Consider the following 19,391-nt stretch of genomic DNA (forward strand, 5'->3'; position numbering starts at 1 on the left):
GCCACGATTTTTCTGTCGCGTGCGACGTGCAAGTCGATGCGGCACGGGAAAATGTTTCGAGAGGAAGTCAGAAGAGAAGTCTCCTCGATTCAATCGGAAACTTGTTGTGCTACATGGAGGACCTCTCGGTCTAGCGCGATTTAGTTTTTCAACTTACGGATTGGAATTCCGAGTGATGAGTATGATCTTGCATCGCATTTGAAAAATAATTTTTACTTGGAATCGAGGAAATTATTTGCTGATATAAAATATGAAACTGATTTTGGATTTCTTACTGTTTTACTCAAGATTTAAATTGAAAATCAATAAACTTGATATGGTTGATAATTTATAAGTAATTTTTAAAATAGTTTTTGATGCCGTTGTTCTGTTTCTAATGATGTTATTCTTAAATCAATGACATGCATTAATCAAAGCTTGACCATAGAAACCTCACAGTTTGTTTATTGGATGAGGAATAAAAGTGAAGACGATGTCAAGGTTGACAGCCGAATTTCGTGTCAGCAGGTCGACAGATTAAATGCTGGAAAAGCAAACTCCAGAGATCACCGTGTCACGGCTCAAGCTTTTTAAATGCAATCGGGTTAATGCAATCGAGTGGAGTATAACGCGGAAGGGGAATCGAGGACGCTCGACGTGATAGAAAAACTGATCACGAAAGGGCGTCCCTGCTATGGTCTCTGATTTATTTCGTTTTCAATTTCAAATCGATAATACAGTATCATAATTATAGAAGTAAAAAAATTCTGGCGTTTATTCGTTCTTTAAAAAATAATACAGTTTATTATATTATATTTGAGTCGGATTGTAGCAACACAACAGACGATTCAGCGGCTGCGGAGGATTAAGTGGCCGCAGGTCCACTTCTCGAGACCGTAACGATGTCTATTCTTCGCGATGGGCCACTGTGACCCGGGGTGTTCTCGTGACTCACGGATGTTCCTTGGCTCAGTCACGGTACTCTCTACCTGTTACGTGGACGTCACCGAGTCACGAGGTTAAACGAGGTCGACGTTCGCGTTCGAACCGCACGGACGTCGATCGATCTGATCGAATCGATTCGATAGATCTCTCGGGCTTCCGTTATCTTCAATGAATCTGTAGAAGAAGCGCATTATCATTAGAAAAATGTTACGCGCTGGTCCCTCCGGTATACGTGACTCGTGCTGGATCACTGGTACGATAATGATCTTAGGGTTAGTCAGAATCTCGACTGCATACATATGCGTCCTTCGAGTCTGAAGTTTCGTCTGTCAGTTTTAAAAGATAAATCGTGTCTATTAATTCTATTATTAAATGTCTATTAAATCCGAGTCTATTAATCGTTATTTCTTTAAAGTTTTGTGTGAAACTATTAATGATGACATAAAGTTAGAATTAAATTAAATAAAATATAATTAGGTAGCTATAACGTTTTAGTATCTCAGAAATAGGTGTTTTGTTATTGCATTTTTTCTCCTGCTATTAGCAATGAATGTAATGCCATGCTTAATATCCACGAAAAGTGAAGAAAGATTGTGCAAATCGAAATACTTGGCGTGCGTACGCAGAAAGCTAAAAAACTGATTTCACTGATTTTATACAGTCGAGGAGGCGAGTCTCCAGTTTCTATTGACTTTTGCTCGTAACTCTTGCGAATAGCTAGTGGTAGTAGCGCAGGCTAGAGGTTTTTCCGGTTTGGCGGGTAGAGGAAGCCCTTCTATTTCATAATCGATAAAAAGGGGTGCCGTTGCTCCCTTCTTCTATATTTATAAGTCTCGTATCGATATCCATGAGTATTAAATTTCTCGTCCAGGGTTTATCGTCAACTTTCAGGGGACAATCGAATTTTACTTTCACACTGTTAAACGAAAGTTGGTTTGCGCTGATTTCGTTGAAACTCGACGGAGACGTAGTAGCCGTAAAACGAAGTTTGTGTCGTCCCGAGCTGTTCGTCAGTCAAGGTGCGAACAGCTGAAACTGTTGTGCCATACGTTCGAGTAAACCATCCGATTATACCTAGCAACAAAATTTATGCAAAGTTGCGGACGTTGACGTATTTCAGTTAGTTTAAGAGCGGGAAATGGTATAACCACCAAAAAGAGATTACTAAAGAGTGGCAGCCTTATGGCACTTCGTGTCGCACGAAAAAATCTGCAATATTTACGCTCTCTAGAATATATTGCCATCGAAATAAAATATAGAAGGCAAACCACTATCCTACTTTGTGTACAATTGTGGTCCTTAAATGTTTTGTCGAACAGTAATCAAGAAAAATGTTTATTGCAAAAAATCTTTTTTCATTCTAGCGAAAAATGCTTCCGACAATAGTTGTAGCTGCTATGTACGTTCTATTCAATTTCTTTCCGTTTAAGTCATTCAGTCAAGGATCGTGAAATAAAAATTCCAAGATTTGTTTCCATTCATTTATTAGTCAAAATGAAATCAGGTACTTTCCTTATCTCAACATTTATTAGCGCATATTGGACTTTGCAAACGGTACCAAGCGATTACCAACACTGTTTTGAGCCCCACTGGGCACCAAACGCTGTCCCAACGATGACTCGGGCGCTGCCATTCTTTAATAGTATTTCCTCGGTGTTATAACGTAAACGTATTCAAGCTTAGCCGGCGCTCTGATAAATAAGAAAGGAGGCTGCTCGAAACGAACGCTTCCACAGGAAGAACGTTCTTTACGCTCTTGTATTTCATTCTTATCGCACTTTAATCTTGCATTTATTTAAAATTCATGTCAGTTTTCTTCTCTTCGTTACGACTTATCTCGTTAATTTCTACGTTTTATTTTCTGGTACACTTTCTAAAAATGTCGATTTACTTTTTGAAAGTAGAGCATTTTATCTCATGAAAATTGCAATAAAATTTTTAATTCGCGCGCTTATAGCTAGACACCGATTTCACTCATTTTAGCCAATGCTGTTTTCAACTGTATATCTTAACGTTTTATGATATTAAAAAATGTATTACCAGGAAAAAAGATAGCGCTCTCACGTAGAATAATTAATTGCGTTCGCGTGCTCGTTAGAGTCATGAATTTTTTCTGCGTACATCCATTTGCGCTCTCGAGCTTATGTTCCGCTCAAAATGAAAATCCCGGCATTGATCGTCCGACTATGAGGATTCACGTGCATTAAAACATGTGTTGGCCCGTAAAAGTTTGGTCCGAGGAGCGACTGATAAACACGGAGGTAGTAGGTACACGGTTTTTGGTCACCGACGTGGAACAGACGTAGGAAGAGGGCTTTGCTCAACTGGTCCGCTTTCTTGTTCAGCGTCGTGGGTGAATCACCTCTTTCGGCGCAACGGTCATAAGTTCAGGATGTCACGAACGTGGTGAATCTTGTTCCACGAGTATACCATCTGCGGCTGATTCATAATTTCTCTCCTCCGCTATCTGTCAGAGTATCTTTTGTATTCATCGGTGATTCAAAACGATAAATTTTAATTTAGTAGTTTCATTTCTAGTTGAACAGTTCTAACATAATTCGGGTAGAAGTAGGAACAATTAAGACTGATATTTGGAGCACGAAATGTTTAAGAATCTAAAAAGCGTGGAGATTATATATTTCCAATGATGAATTTATCAACCACGGGAATTGAGACATTGCCGAGCGTAATTTAAAGAACTTTTCCACGTTACGACCCAATAATCGAAGCGGAGCTCGGGCGGGAGACCATTCTTCCTCGACCCAGAACGGGAACAGAGGCTGCGCGATGAGGATTCGCTCGAGCGCCCCGCGAGTAGTCGTTACGGAACGAGGCGTGAAATAATTTCTGCTCGTGCGGTCCGCTTCCGGTGGCGCGAAACGAGGAACCATAAATCGACCGATCTGACATGAAGGAGTATGAAAATGACTGGAGGATCTGCTACTCCGGCGGGAGTCCCTTCGATCCCCACGGACCAAACCTCCGGAGATCTTTGACCCTGTTCGAGCTGATCGAGTGACGTCATCCGTGGCTTTGCGTGGAGGTCTGGATCTTTTTGGAGGATCTGCGGGTCTCCATTGAGAAGGGACATGAATTTTGGTTGACGCGTTAAACGGGTGGTAGTTGAAAAAGTTTATGGCCCGATGTAAAAGCGTCCATTGTACATGATTGGTTTTTATGAGATTATGTGAGCCATATTTTCAGCTTTACGAGCTTTTCCTTTCAAATTTATGTATTGCTTTAATTTTTATTTATAAGAGGTAATAGAAAATAATATGAAGTTGTACTTTAATGATTTTGCAATTAAAAGATGATTGTACTCAACTGTTACAAATTAGTTGTTCTATTTGACGTGTTTTTTATGGATCTTTGGGGATCTTTTATAACGTTGTCACCCAGGAAGACGCTGCTTACAGGCTGTTTACAATGCGATTAGGCAGAAAAGTGGCACGTTAGTGGATGAGCCATCGTCGTCGGTAGAAAATAGTGTCACCGGCTGATGAATAATACAACCATCATTAGACCGGCAAGCGTTGGTTCATTAGGTATGCGGGAAGAAGTGAAAATACACGATTCAGAGCGATTGCGGGCTTCCTGTCACGGATAATTAATTGCACCCGGCTCGGGTTGTAGGGAGAGTGACTAACGGGCTCGCGTTCGCGGAAATTTTCGTACTTAGACTCCTTCGGATAAAAGTTGGCTCGCGTTTCTCATAGACGAAGCAGACTTCGAGTATAGGAGGGGTCTGCGAGACAGTTTGGAACCAGAAGGGAAGAAGGAAATCGCGAACGGAGAAGTGGCAATTTCTTGGTCAGCATTTCGGTTATGACGGATTTGCATTTCCATCGAAGGTTGAACCGGTGCCTCCGACGCGTACATCGCTGTTTCTCTATTCTCTTTTTCTCGTCCGTGTTGGAAACTATCCCGACGAGGTAGGGTAGCGAGCGCCTTCATCTGATTCTGTAAATGTCCTCCAGATTCTCGGGACGGACGAGTAAGCAGTATTTCTATTCCAAGAAAAATCTCTCCGTGATGGAACGCCTGCGTCCGCTTGTCTTCGTGATCGCTGGACTTAAGCTGAATGTACTATCTCCCGAGAAAATGTACATTTTCAACTAAAATTCTTTGAAACTTCTTCAACAGTTATTTTTAAACATGAGAAAGTTTCGTGAATAGGAAAATAACGGGTATGTCCAATCTGCATAACAGTAATTAGTGAATTTTGTATAATTGCTAAAACTGTTTTCCAAATTGACTGAACGAGGATACTTAAAATGCACTAGTGGATAACAAGATAATAACAGGGATGCATTTCTGTTCTTTCGTCGAATCTCAGGGAGCTCAATCACTGAGAGAAGTATTTCTTGTTTTTGGCTCGACTAAATGTAGACATTGAAAGAGACGTTTGCGAACGACGCTGGGGTTGTTTCGGGCCCGGGGATGTGCCCCTTGCTTCGACGCGAAATTAGGGGTTGCAAGACAGAGATGGCCGCCACCCCTCGACTTGGCGAACGTTTTCACGGAGGGGAACAGAACGTAATTCGCAACGCTCTCGAGTCCCCACGACGTATCGTTGGCGAAATGCTTCGTCTTTAGTTAACGAAACGGCCGCGGATCATATGTCTTCGTATAATATTCGACTCTCGTGTTCTAGACGCGATCGATAGGCCATAGAAATCCGCGTGCTGTTCCTATTGCTTGTGGGATGAGTCACTCTTGCGAGGGAACGGTTATGCGTGTTGTGATACCTTCGATTACGGTTCAATATCGAGAAAACGAGGCTCGTGAATTTTGATCGCTTTCAATACACTCGTAAAATGAGATAAGCGATGGAATTAAAGTATATGCATCATGAAACCGAAAAATGTACTTATTTCTCAGTTTTTAATCTAATGAAGCAAACCCGCTTTGAAACGTTTAAATAGAAATCAACAGAAAGTAGTTTCCCAGACAGCATGCAGTTCGAAACGAGTTGAACCTAACTTTATTCAAGCGAAGTGTTCTCCGCTTAATTTAAAGAATTTAAATGAGAAGCAAAGAAATCGATGGACTACATCTCCCTATTACTTCAGACACTGTTAACCCAGATACTACTTAACTCTGCCTCCTTTTAATCCATGAGCAAAAGTACTAACCTGAATTTATTTCTTATATGGAATCGCAATGAACAGAAATGATGCATCCATTCAGAATTCGGCCAAGGGTGCTTCTCAATTTTTTGTCTACATTATATTATCCTGATCGAAAACTCTAGTGGCTTATTATTTATCAAACGGCATAGTACTTGACTTGTAGCTTGTTAAGGGTCTACGACTGATTTAAGTGTGTCCTCAATAAATTGGTACTCACGTCCTTAAATAATGGTGATTCATCAACTATTTAAAACAACAAGATTCAATAACCAATACCTAAAAATCAATTGTAACTTCACGTTCAACAGAATGTGTTATAAAGCCAGAATAAGACTCACTGACGAACAAGTTCCGCTTGCGAAATGTTAGAATAACGAGCTTTGAAAATGATTGGTTTCGAGCGGAACAGGATGTATATTTATATTTGTCACATACAGACTCCGGTGCCGTAACTAGGTTTCCGTTAGCGACCGACATTCTAATGGGCACGCGAGTACATTATTTGCCTAGCACGATTCATCATCGGGTAATCGTGTTTCGTGCGCTGTACGGCTGGGCGCAGGGAATTCATTTGTGTATCGGACAGAAGGGAAATTCACTGTGCACACAGAACGGCGTGTACGGTATACGCCCCTGCAACGCAATAACGTCCCGATCGGGCTAGCAACCCCTGTAGCGCGGAGCGTAGTGAAGGGCGTAGTCCCCGAAATCACGAGCTTATATATCCATTCAGGAAGACGATATTCGAAGGGTTCGACAAATCCGCGGGCTCGCCGGACCGACCGTTCGGTTCGCGAGAGAGGAAACGTCCCTGTGATAAAACTCGTTGGATTATCCGGGTGTACGTACACACCCGCGTTGTCTCGTATTGAAAACAGTTGATAGATAGTAGCTGCTTAGCGGGGGACAAACGAGAAAGCGTATTTCTCGATGTCTCGTAAGGAGAGCATCGTCGTTTGGCACTGATCGCAGTGAGCGGTATTTTTCTTTCAATCTCGAATCTGATTCAATTGGTTATAGATATATATATATAACCATATACGCATATACGATATATGAATATATATTTACGCTTTGATGTTTTCGTCGATTTTACAGCTTCCAGTTCTTTGGTGATCCGATTCGAAATACAAATACAGACGTATTTTTTTTATAAAACGTTTGATTAATTTTTTGGAAAACAAATTGTTATTTTTCAGTAGGCAAATACGTACCGTTGGCACAGAGATTGTGCACTTTCGTCCACCTATATTTTTATATACCTTTCTTTTTGTTTGCCTACAACCGTTCTTTATTCAAATAAACACGCACCACGTAGAATCTTTTTACTGATGAAATATTTCTACATATTTCCGGTTCGTAAATATTATTCCGCATATATTCAATAATCATGTGTCAATAATAATTAGAAGATACGTTACGCATATTCATTAGCACGCTTTTAATTAAGGATGGATATTAATTTAACTTGTAACATTCCACAAATAGCCATTCAAATTTGATAAATGAACCAAAATCAAATATTTGTGTGTATTTACGATAAAATATGCTTATATCACCACCAATCCTGTTTTGGGAAAGATTAAATTGCTATGATCTCGTGCATAAAATTAGTTTGCCTGAACATCTGCGATCTAACTCTCCTGACATGGTAACCCACACACGAACCGATTACCAGAGAGCAAAAAGCTTCAATCATTAAGCGGGTCGTTCAATACGCGCATTGTTCGAACATCCTTTCACTAGGGAAACTGTTCTGCTTTCTCTCTTCTCTTCAACCCTTCATTAACAAAAGATCAACCGTGTATTCGGAAAAAGCATTTATTCTCTTTTTGTTGCTAAAGTAATCAGCAAAAATAACTTTTATTAGAAGAATTCATTCGCATTTGCTGGTCATTAAGATTAAAAGAAATCAGGATCCGTTATTTTGTCTGTTAGCGTTACCATACGCGTTCTTAAACTGAGTGAGCGCGCCAGGACGAAATTTTAATTCGTCTTTGTACCTCTATCCACGAAACGTAGCCATTGTTCGTCACATAAAAGCACCATCAGATAGCGAATGTACGCGGACCACCACCGTGGGATATCGACCGTCTACCCGCGTTCTCTGCGTGCGTTTTCGAATGTCGTGCGTGTGCGTGTGCAGGTCGGAGGAACAGAGAGGAGACGCGTCACCGTTAACGGTGGTGGTGTCGTTTGATGGGGTTCGCCGATGGGGTGGGACCAAGCCGAATAATCGACCGGGTTCGTCCATCGTCAAATATCCGAGACAAACTCCTCGGGCTGTTTAATTACAAACTTTTCCCCACGCAAGTATACGAAATGGTACGTGACACCTTCAGTCCATCGACTTTCCCCTTTTTAGGGAATCTTTTATACCTTTTCGCCTCTCTTTTATCCGCTCAAGTGTCCATGAACGGGGAAAGCAATGTGATTGAACAGAGGTCTTCCATGGGAGTAGTCGATTGCTTTTACGGAGCTTCCTAGTGGATGTTGGTACTCGTTGGACTCTGTGGACACAAAAGCTGAAAGTGGAGGGACTGGTATGTTTACTTGTCGAAGGTTTGGGCACTGTTGATTGAAGCTTGTTGTTGTCTACTTTGTGGTTTAGTAGGCAGGCGGTTTTTTACATGAACAGCTGACGTTAGGGTCTCGTTTCCTTCGTTAGGGGATGATCCTTTATCTTATATAAATAATTTCAATTCTGAGTAAGAATGTGTCACAAGACGTTTCAACTCTTGTATATTATGTACTCTTAAATTAAAAAATTTCCTTTTTTACTCGGCGAAAGATGTTCTTGCAACATGAAACTGGAATGATGGTTAATAGCGTGAGAAAAGTAATTGCTGCAGTCCCACACGTACTAAAGAGAAATATCGGAGGGAACCGCATTTAGGATTTCAACATGAGAAATTACATGGATGGGCAAGTACCCACGGCAAGATTAAGTGCCGCGCCGTACTAGGTGTCCCTCGCGAACACCTCATCCGAAATTCATTGAAATCATTTTCGAACCCCATGTGTGCAGCAATTCCCAGACACAAAAAAGAATTCTCATTTAACATTTACGAAATCATTACGAACTCTGTTCGTTTTCTAGATATGTCATGACCCTACGCAGTCATGCACATTTGTAGATAAGCAAAATCGCGACCAGTTATTTAAACGTGTTTCTGAAACACTTTTATTGTACCATGTATAAATCTCGTAAAAATATTTCTCCCAGTGCCTTTATTCAAATCAGGGAACTAAATGCGGACCGTCGAAACCTTGAAATCCTCTGGCATTCACTTCCAAATATTATACAATACCTCCTTGATTCAGAGTGACACAAGCCTTCAGTTCGAGACCCGAATTCAACAAAAGTGATCCAGTCGCTGAATCGAATCAAGTGGTCGTTCCCTTGGTTTCCGTGCCGGCGCGTTCGCAGTTGAAAGACCGGTCTAGAACTAAATTTCAGTTAGACCTGTTTCGTTCCTTTTCAAGCGGTGACTTCATTTGTGCCTGCTTCCGACCGTAATTTGTGTATCGGTCATCGAAAAGCGGCTGCCCGCCGTTGGAAGGATGCATTTCCGGGTCGACACGGCGACGACACGTGTACTGAGAACTCGTGGGCTGAGGAACGGCGCGAGGACGCTCCGTTCCAGACGGGATATTAAACACACACGAGGCTGGGAACATTGGCTGCCGTACAGAAATGCCCGGAGGGTTCGTAAATATTTAGATCGACGCGACGTCGATTGGATTCGCGCGACTTTTCGGAAGTGGACACGCGATTCGATAAAGGGCCGGTCTATCCCTCGGTATTTGTGTGCTAACGAAATGACAAAAGTTTGTTTCACGCGAGTTTCTACGAACGTGGAAGTAGCATTAATCATGATTCCTTAGTACTGATATTCAGCAATTTTTTATTACTAAATTGAAACGTTTGCATTTTTCCAAACTGATTGCAAACTAACAATAGTTCCATCATAAGAATCGTTACTTTATATGAGTTGAAGAGACGAACCTTACGGATGGCTTCAAGCGAAAAATTCTACATCTCCTTTGCATATCCAAGGCCTTTGACACATAATTTATGTCGTAAAATTTTACAAGGAACGAGAAATATGTTTCCACCCAATTACAGAAATTCAATTTCAAAAGACAGAAACATTTTGAAAGAAAAGTACATCGTGTTCGTTAGCAAAGTGTTTCTCTTTATTAATCCTAGAAGGGTTGTTAGAGCAGTCTGTTGTGAGTAAATCATTCTATTAAGTATAGATATAATTTATGAAACTGATCTGGCTAAGCAGTAGTAATTCTTTGCTGCCGTGTTTATGAGAGCGTATAAAAGTGGTTGAAACCAAACCGTCGATATAGTTAAACAGATATTAAAAGAAATAACTATAGCTATATATTTTTTTAAAACTATAATTGCGAGTAAATTAAAATTGTCAGAAAAAGAGCTTAGCTGTAATTAGGCTTGCTGCTCTCCCTTAAGGAGGAGCCTAAACTTCAATTCTTAGCATATATTCTTAAATAGTAAAAATATCTATCTCATTGAGGGGATTTTTCTTGCATACAATTTACCCTCGTGAAATTAGGATCCCATTTCACGGAGGGAAGCAACTTTCATTGCGGTCTGGCGAAAAGTTGTAAAATTAATTTGCACAAGTTGCTTTCCACTCTTCGCATAACAAGCTTCTCCTCCAAGCTTGGAAACTTGGAATCCACGACTTCGTAATTACCAGCACGGTGTAATGGTGTGTCATGGGCGACAGGAAGCATCGTCATATCTCGCTAAATGAACCCTCTGGTTGGCTTCTAAGTTTATTTATTCTCATTGCTCACGGCTTCCCTGCTACCCAAATACAAAGCTAGAAACATTCTGTTTAAACACGGCGATACAGTTTCCAAGCATGTTGAATTGCGGAACTGTTCTGTCCCTGTTTCGTTTACAATTATTTCCATACAATTGTCATCCCATTTCGTTTGTGGCGCATTATTTGAAATGTACTCTCTGAACTGTTCCAGAACTCTTGTGTTGCTATCATTTTTAAACAAAGTGCTTCTAGATCTACATCTAAATTTGCCTGGTGCACCCCTAAAGAGATCTGTAATATACACATATTATTTGCAAATTCTAATCTGCTAATTGCAAAATCTATGGTTTCTGTATTTATTAAACTGTTTCATTTCAATCTGCATAATTAGATATCGATTCTAGATAACAATTGAAACAGGTAGAGTCATTCGTATTAATTGATTCGATACATCGATAACAAGAGCTTAAACGAACTAAACGTGAAGCGAATCGTAAGCGAAAAGAAGTTACTGCTCATAAATATCTGAGAAAATTAGTTCGCGGTATTTATCACCGGGCGTCAGCATCTTAATTACAGATTAAAGGCATTCAACGGTAGAACGAACAAACGAACGTTTTCTCAACGTAACGTTTATGAATGAGAACAATTGGCTAGTTAGCGTTCCTCGTGCCCCACCGTCACGCTCACTCTAATTTAACGTGTTACTCGGAAACACGGGATGCATGCCCGATTTGTCTCGCACCCAAAAGGAACACGCGATGCATCTCTCAGTAAAGAAGATGCACGACGCATGAAAAAAGGAAGGCGTGCAGGGAACGTCCCTAAGTCTTTAAATACAACGTGATCGATGATCCACCGGTGGGTGCGGCGAAAACAGTTTCATAAAACTGTTCGAGATTATTACGTTGGAAACTATGCTCGTTTTCCCATTATACAATAATAAAATTTTACTGTTTTCAATTGGCTTATTATAATATTCTTGTTATGTTAATTGTTCATTCTCTAATATTCCCATTCATTCCTATTTATGAGTCACGCTCAATATCTCTTGCCTTTTTGTTGATTTTTTGAAAGGATGCAAATCATTATTTTAAATAAACGAAGTAGAAATAAAAAAAATGAAGCTGCCAGTAATTTCAGATAAGAAAAAGCAATTAACAAAAAACCGTCTAACGATATAAACGCGGAATAATTCCGATATTACCTGGCTGCATCATTTTCCGCAATCGAACGATCGTCTTTAACCGCGAATTACGGTCGACGCAATATCCTGTAGCTGAAAAGTCGTAACGGCACGGGGAATCACGGTCGATGTTTCTGGTTCACCTTGCAGGTGCGCGGATTCAATAAACACGCGATGGAGAAGAGAAGAAAGTGATGGTAAAAATCGAAACGGAAGAGGAGAACGAGCCGTAGCCGTGCCCAGATTCGCGAGATGGAGACTTTCCTCGAGGCGCGAGTCAGTATAGAAGGCGCGTAAAATCAGGATCAGAAAAGGAGAAACATCCACGGGATCCAAGATGGGCAAGTGTTGCAGCAAACGGCAGGAGCCTCAACCTCTTGGTAAGTGGCCCGGCGCTTTTTCTTCGCGCGTTTCCTTTTTACCCTCGCGGTGGAACCGCGCAATGAGCTTTCTTTCCTAACTCCTTTTTCACCCCTCTTGTTTTATTTCGGTTTAAAGTATGTTCTTTCAAACTCCTGAATAAAGTTTCCTTGCGATCTAATAAAATTTTCTGCAGAATTTCGTGGGAATAAAAAAGCTGTATAATTATACGGAAAAGCGAGTTTCATTTTAAGCGATAATATTGTTCATATATCATTTTCAGAATATAATTTCTGTAGCGAAGATTAGGTTCCTTTGAATACATGAATTCGTATCAAAGCCATAGTTGTTATCGCACGTAGGATCATTTATCATGCTTCCCCGGTTTTATCCAGGTTACAAGAAAGCGGACACGGGGCTAAGCTCGAAACATAGTAATGGAGGCTCCTTGGACCGGTACACTGCTGACCCGAATCAGAGGGGCGTACAAGCGAGGGTGGACATCATACGTCCAAGGCCGACACCTTGTAAGCTCCAAATACCTCATCAGCCCCGTAAAACAAGCTCGCCTGTTGTGAAGCCTGCATGTGTGTATTTTTGTTTATTTTATATTTCATTTCTGTAGCATAGAAATTTTATCTTTAAGTTCTAGTTTAAGATTTTAGTTTGTAAGCCTTCGATTGATTTCGCTTAATCTTTGAACGCAAACCGTTCAGACTAATTTACCGTTTGAATAAATTAAAGATGAAACTTGTATTTCCTTCTCGATTTTGTTGCTTCTGGAAACTATTTTCAACAAAGCATTGAGGGTACGATCACGGTTAAATTAGAGAGATTGTTGTTTCGTTAATATTTATATAACGGTTATCACCGCTAGTTCCGCTTGAATCCAATCGGCACGTCGTCGATCGATATTCTATCAGTTCCGATTCCGACCGCAAATACCTCGATCAGGAACCGGTACAACACCGGCATCGGCTTCGGCATCACAATTAGTATTCGACGCGTCTTAAATAGCTTCCGTTTTACGGGCACGTGTTGTAAATTGATTTGTTCTCGTACAACAGCGCATTCGCAAAGGTCGAACAAGATCGTGGTCGCCCTGTACAATTACACCGCACGCGAGAGCACCGATGTCAGTTTCGTGAAGGGTGACCGAATGGAAGTATTGGACGATTCGGAACCCGACTGGTGGAAAGTTTTACACTTGACAACTTTGCAAGAGGGTCTCATACCTTGGAACTTCGTGGCCGTCGAGCGTTCGGTCGAAAGCGAGGAGTGAGTCCCGATGCCGAATTAGTTATTATTTCGATCGATAGCTCGCGACGCAAATTCAATAATAATAAAAGGTCCTATAAACAAATGATTTCGTGTCGCGAGCTGTCGATTTATTTTTTATCACCACGAATTTTACAAAACAATATTAACGCTGCTGGTTTAACGTCCAGTTGGTTTTTCGAGAACGTCTCGCGTAAGGAAGCTGGCAAGCTTCTCTTGGTGGACGAGAACCCTCGGGGAACATTCCTGGTGCGGCCGAGCGAGCACAATCCCAGGGGATACAGTTTATCCGTGAAGGATTGGGAAGAGGGAAGGGGTCATCACGTAAAACACTATAAAATTAAACCTCTCGACAATGGAGGCTTCTTTATCGCCACCAACCAGACATTCCCCACTCTACCAGCTCTCGTTATGGCGTACAGCAGTAAGTTGAAAACATCCTTCGGCAAGTTTTCGTGTCGTAGCTTCCATCATAATGCAATTTCAACTGGAATGTTTCAGAGAACGCGTTGGGTCTCTGTCATGTGCTCTCTAAGCCGTGTCCGAAACCACAACCGGACATGTGGGATCTCGGACCCGAGTTGCGAGACAAATGGGAGATCAATAGAAACGAGATACAGCTGATACGGAAACTGGGACACGGGAATTTCGGCGAAGTGTACTACGGTAAATGGAGAAACAAAATAGAGGTGGCTGTGAAGACGTTGAGACCGGGGACCATGTCGACGGAGGCGTTCCTCCAGGAGGCGGCGATCATGAAACAATTCCGACACCGGCACTTGGTCGCGTTGTACGCGATCTGTTCAAAGGAGGAACCGATCTATATCGTGCAAGAATACATGTGCAACGGTAGCTTGCTCGATTTCCTGAGGACAGGTGACGGCAAATATATGCAGTTCGAGGATCTGATTTATATCGCGGCCCAAGTGGCCTGTGGTATGGAACACCTCGAAAACAAACAGCTGATACACAGAGATCTCGCGGCGAGAAATGTGCTGATCGGCGAGAAGAACAAAGCGAAAATATGCGATTTCGGTCTCGCCAGGGCAATCGAGGACGACGAATACTGTCCAAAACAGGGAAGCAGGTTCCCCGTCAGGTGGACAGCTCCGGAGGCCATCGTTTATGGTAGATTCAGTATCAAGAGCGATGTTTGGTCTTACGGTATTTTGCTGATGGAGCTGTTCACTTATGGCCAAGTTCCTTATCCTGGTATGTATTATTATATTTCGATTTCAAGTCGTCACGTCATTCTATACAACAGAAATAATAAATAATAAATGTTAATTTTGTCTTGCAGGCATGCAAGGTCGCGAAGTGATTGATCAGATCAACAAAGGTTATCGGATGCCGAAACCGTTGAATCACCCGCTGCCGGATAGCATTTACCGGTTAATGTTGCAATGCTGGGACGCCAGCCCCGAGAAACGACCCACATTCGAGTTCCTCAACCACTACTTCGAGTCATTTAACGTCACCAGCGAAATACCGTATCTAGAACCGCCAACGGACTGATACACAGCTCACATGCAGAGTCACCTGGTGCCGCACGGTCATTTCCATCCAGCGCATATCAATTGCGCCATGGAGTTTTACGGTATTTACTGCTAGATCTCCAGCGAAACAGACAAAAACAACTGGAGGCTCTGTTGCCCTATTCCTCTTCGCATCGGCCACGACGGAGTCGTTGCACGAAATTGAATTTGATACTAAGGAGCATTTCACGTGATGAGATTTGGTGGCCGAGAATTTTGCTAATGTTACCAGATATCTTGAAGCAATCGTTGTTAAATGCTGCCAAAAAACATATCGCGGTGATCGCGGTTAATTTAAGAGGTGTTCTTTTCGACTCTTTTTTATCTTTACAATAGAAATCGAACATCATCGAGGAAGCATTTCAAGAACAATAATCTTGTGTGCCATTGGGACTTTATACGTACAACAAATCGTTCGTACTTCGAAGGAGTATCCGAACTCCGAACCCTTTACGACCAATCGTGAATAACTGCCGACTAATGCCGAGTCAAATATTGCGACTGAAACAAGAAGAAATATAGGAATCTCTCTACCCGCTACGTATCCAATATATATTATAGAATTTAAAATGGAATCGTTCATCGTTCGAAGGTATTTATATCTAACCATTTTCACAATTTGGAGAGTATATTAAAAGTAATTGACGAAGGTATCTTACGGAAATAAAATAAAATAAAAAAAATGTTTAGAGGGTAGAAAGGAACCAGTTGAGAACTAAAAACGTAGTATTTTAAATAGTAGACGATATAATCGATTATATTAGTCCGTCAGTGTATGAATACAATGCAGACAAGCGGAAGTGTTCGCGTAATTCGTATGTGTAATCCGCGCGCGATTGCTTCTTCGTTGATCACAGCCGATTTTTCCTAAGATCCGTTTCCGGGTGCATCGTTTCGTGCATTGAATGCACAAATCTGCGTTGGGATACAATCACGTTCTGTCGTCATGTACGCTACGGTTAAAATGAGTATTTCCGTTTGATTTCGACCGTCGAGTAGAACAGTATTTTATACGAGAGATTAATACGTTTTATACATGAACAAAAAACTTTTTAGATACATTTTTTGTTCCATGAGCAATATATATTAATTCGAAGGTACATATGACCGTTCTTCAAATAACTCTACATATATATTATTATTTTTTTCTGTGATCGCCTCCTATAAACGATAAATAACACGACGAACATACGTTTCATACATTTCTTCGTCGCGTTGGTTTAGTTACTTCCTCTTTCATATTTTTTGGCTAAGACGAGAGTAAGAAGATGTTACTAGCTGTAAAAGAAAAACGTACGTTATACGACCTTTTTTCGAGACTATAGGAATTTATCGAAAGAAAAGGGAATAAGTGAATCTAGAGATATGCTACTTGAGGTAAATGATTAAGTCATCGATGTTACTCGTACAAAGTGTCAGAAAAAAGTTGTAAATTTTCTACTAAACATACAGATGGTAGATTAGTATAGAGTTTAGGCGGTAGCCCGTGAGGTAGGTATGAAATCTCCTCGGAATGCGAAGCGAACTCGATTCATTTCTTTTCTCTTTCGTGATTCCGTTGTAAGTATAAAAATGTTTCACGGAACAAAAGTCGTTCAGATCCCGAGGATATGATATCGTTGTCTCGTATCCCGCGGAACGTATCGTTAGACGTAAGTTCTTAGACGTACATTGAACTATGTCACGATGAACAGATGATGAGCCATTATGACACTTTTAGATATTAAAGACAGTTAAACGAACAGGAACAAAAATAAAGAAAAAGAAGATTAAGTGAATGAGAGCGTCGAAAGGAGAACGAGTGAAAGTGACAAAAGTGTAAGTGTGTGAGTGGCGACGCTGAGAGAGAGAGGAAGAGAGTGAGAGAAAATGGGATTTCGAGCTTGTGGTGAGTTGTTACACCTGTGTATATGTACGGTATTTTTTTTCACGCGCGTCTTGCCGTGACATTAAGAAACCAGCAATAAAATGTCGCGCTCTTCTTATGGCCCCCCTCCCCCAAACTGTTGCTCAATCGTAGAAACCGTTCTCTCATGAAACTAAAAAGCCCGAACATGTTTGCACTAGCAAATTACAAACGTTCAAACGATATCAATGGAGATATGTACTTTCACGACGTAACGCAGACCTGGAACCATATTGCTTAGAGACAATCAGAAAATGAGCATTTCTGTTTCTGGACGATATGTTTCTACGTTTTGCAAATAGGCTTCATGGTTCACCGGGACTCGCGAACTCGACATTATATTGCCGCATAACATAGTATACCAATATAAAATATATAATGTTTTTTACTATGATTAGCGAGGCAAACACCATACCTTCGTTGTGTGAGTTGACTAATTTATTATATATATATATATATATATACATATAATATAAATAGGTATGATGCGGTGAATGCACGTGAAAAAGCATCATGTTTAAGTAGAGTTTAGAAAGGTAGCTGTATTACGTCCAGTAAACTTTTTCTATGAGCGTTTTATACCGATCAAAATGTTATTGCGTTTCACACGGAGAAATGGTCATTTTAAAGATTTTTCGCTAACGATCATGTTGTCGCCATAGTTCGTAGATTTGTATGAAATGCGTACGATCGCCGTACGAATTCGGCGGTATAGTTTTTTGTCCATTGTGGATGTATAGAAAGTAAAGTTTCAGTTCTCCATCCTGAATGTTTCAAACTGTCGCATGTACATGTGTATTACGTCATTTCATTCGAGCAAGACGAAGAGAGTAGAATATTTAAATGTTAAATACTGGTAAGGGCATCATGTGGCCTTTCCACTGGACCTAGAGACTGATATCGTTTAGACAAGAGGGACAAATCAATTGCAATTTCGAATTTTTCTATTGAATAATTATATTTGACAAAATTTCTCACACGTACCTAAATAAAAGTTTCGAGTTAATACGAAAGACAAATGCCATTACATGTATAATTCAAAACTATGTTTCACTTTTAAAAGCATCTGCTCTTCATTTACCCATAGGTAAATGATAATTTCAAGCAGATACGCTCCGTCTATTGCATTTAATAGATATCGAAAAACTGTTCGATAAGAAGGAACCAACAATTTTTAATCAGCGTATTTCGCGATGTATTCAAAGTCGAATTCTAATTGAGAGAAGCTGCACGTCTCAAAATTGCATTATACAATTTTTTCTAATATTCGTCGATCATTCATTGCTAACGGACGAATGTGGACTCTTAAGGCTCTAGGTTGAAACGTTTCGAACTTAATCTTTTACAGCGGATGGATGCTCGCTGTCACGATTATTGATCAAATAGTAATTTATAACTGTATTTCTATTTCTATTACTGTTAACGAGTTATTTTCAACGTTTAGTTATTAATTCGCGAATGATTGCTTTTATATGCCAGCTATGATTCGTATGTATGGCTTTCTTCTTCCGTAATTTTAACTGCGTCTCTCGATTTGGAGACCAAGTAAATAAGGATATCGATCATTTCCATTCTTGTATTATTCGTAAAATCTATCTGCACTTATGTGGCAAATCGTTTCCAACTTCGCCTGGTTTTTCTATTTAAACAAAAAATCCGTTTCGTTGTGGCTCCGTTCAAATGAAATTTTAATAAATCTGTGATATATATAGTGACAGACCTCATGTTTTGATACAGAGTTTGATTATTGCGCGGAGCTACCAACGAAATTTCAAGTGTCTCAGAAAATCTGTTTGAGAAATCATACGTTTGTAGATGTTTAAATGGGGGGGAAAAAAATAGAAAATGAGTACGGTCGTCACGTGATGCGCACACCAAATAGATGGATATTTTTTAATGCATTTAGGCTTTCGTCAAAGTTCTTACACAGTACACCGCGCGTCAACATGGTTCACTCGTACCTAAAGTAAAAATGGATCAATATATCGTCATTGTTTATGTACCAAAGCTTTTTATCATTAAGTAATTTAATGGTTACTTTGTATCATTGTATTAAGTACCATAAGCCTATGCAGATAAATATATTATGTATCATATTAACAGAAGATAACATTCTCACTCATTTCATCCACGTAAAATTATATTAAAATCTGTTCGTCAATGAACGCTAGACTGGGAATTGAAATAATAAGTCGCGTTAGTTGCAAGAAATTTATTCTAGTACCAATGTCTCATTTCATATTACAAAATTTTTTATAAACGAAG

At 40.3% G+C, this 19,391-nt stretch overlaps 1 protein-coding gene across 3 annotated transcripts in view; it reads left to right on the forward strand.

Moving 5' to 3' along the window:
* The window catches only part of Src64B (Tyrosine-protein kinase Src64B), a 47,099-nt gene extending 28,960 nt beyond the window's left edge, over positions 1–18,139 (forward strand). The window contains exons 1-7 of one of the 3 annotated variants that reach the window (XM_026814820.1): positions 9,680–9,764; positions 12,198–12,427; positions 12,803–12,994; positions 13,475–13,685; positions 13,856–14,109; positions 14,187–14,897; positions 14,986–18,139. In XM_026814820.1, coding sequence (XP_026670621.1) covers positions 12,385–12,427; positions 12,803–12,994; positions 13,475–13,685; positions 13,856–14,109; positions 14,187–14,897; positions 14,986–15,200 — 1,626 coding nt within the window. In that variant the 5' untranslated portion in view covers positions 9,680–9,764; positions 12,198–12,384 and the 3' untranslated portion in view covers positions 15,201–18,139. Of the gene's footprint in view, positions 1–9,679; positions 9,765–12,197; positions 12,428–12,802; positions 12,995–13,474; positions 13,686–13,855; positions 14,110–14,186; positions 14,898–14,985 lie in introns of those variants that run through there. The other 2 variants (XM_018027092.2, XM_018027101.2) reach the window with 2 other exon arrangements.
* Positions 18,140–19,391: the final 1,252 nt, after the last annotated feature.

This window comes from Ceratina calcarata, unplaced genomic scaffold (genome assembly GCF_001652005.2).
Source record: "Ceratina calcarata isolate Rehan_Ccalc_2016 unplaced genomic scaffold, ASM165200v1 scaffold121, whole genome shotgun sequence".
NCBI classification, from domain to species: Eukaryota; Metazoa; Arthropoda; class Insecta; order Hymenoptera; family Apidae; genus Ceratina; species Ceratina calcarata.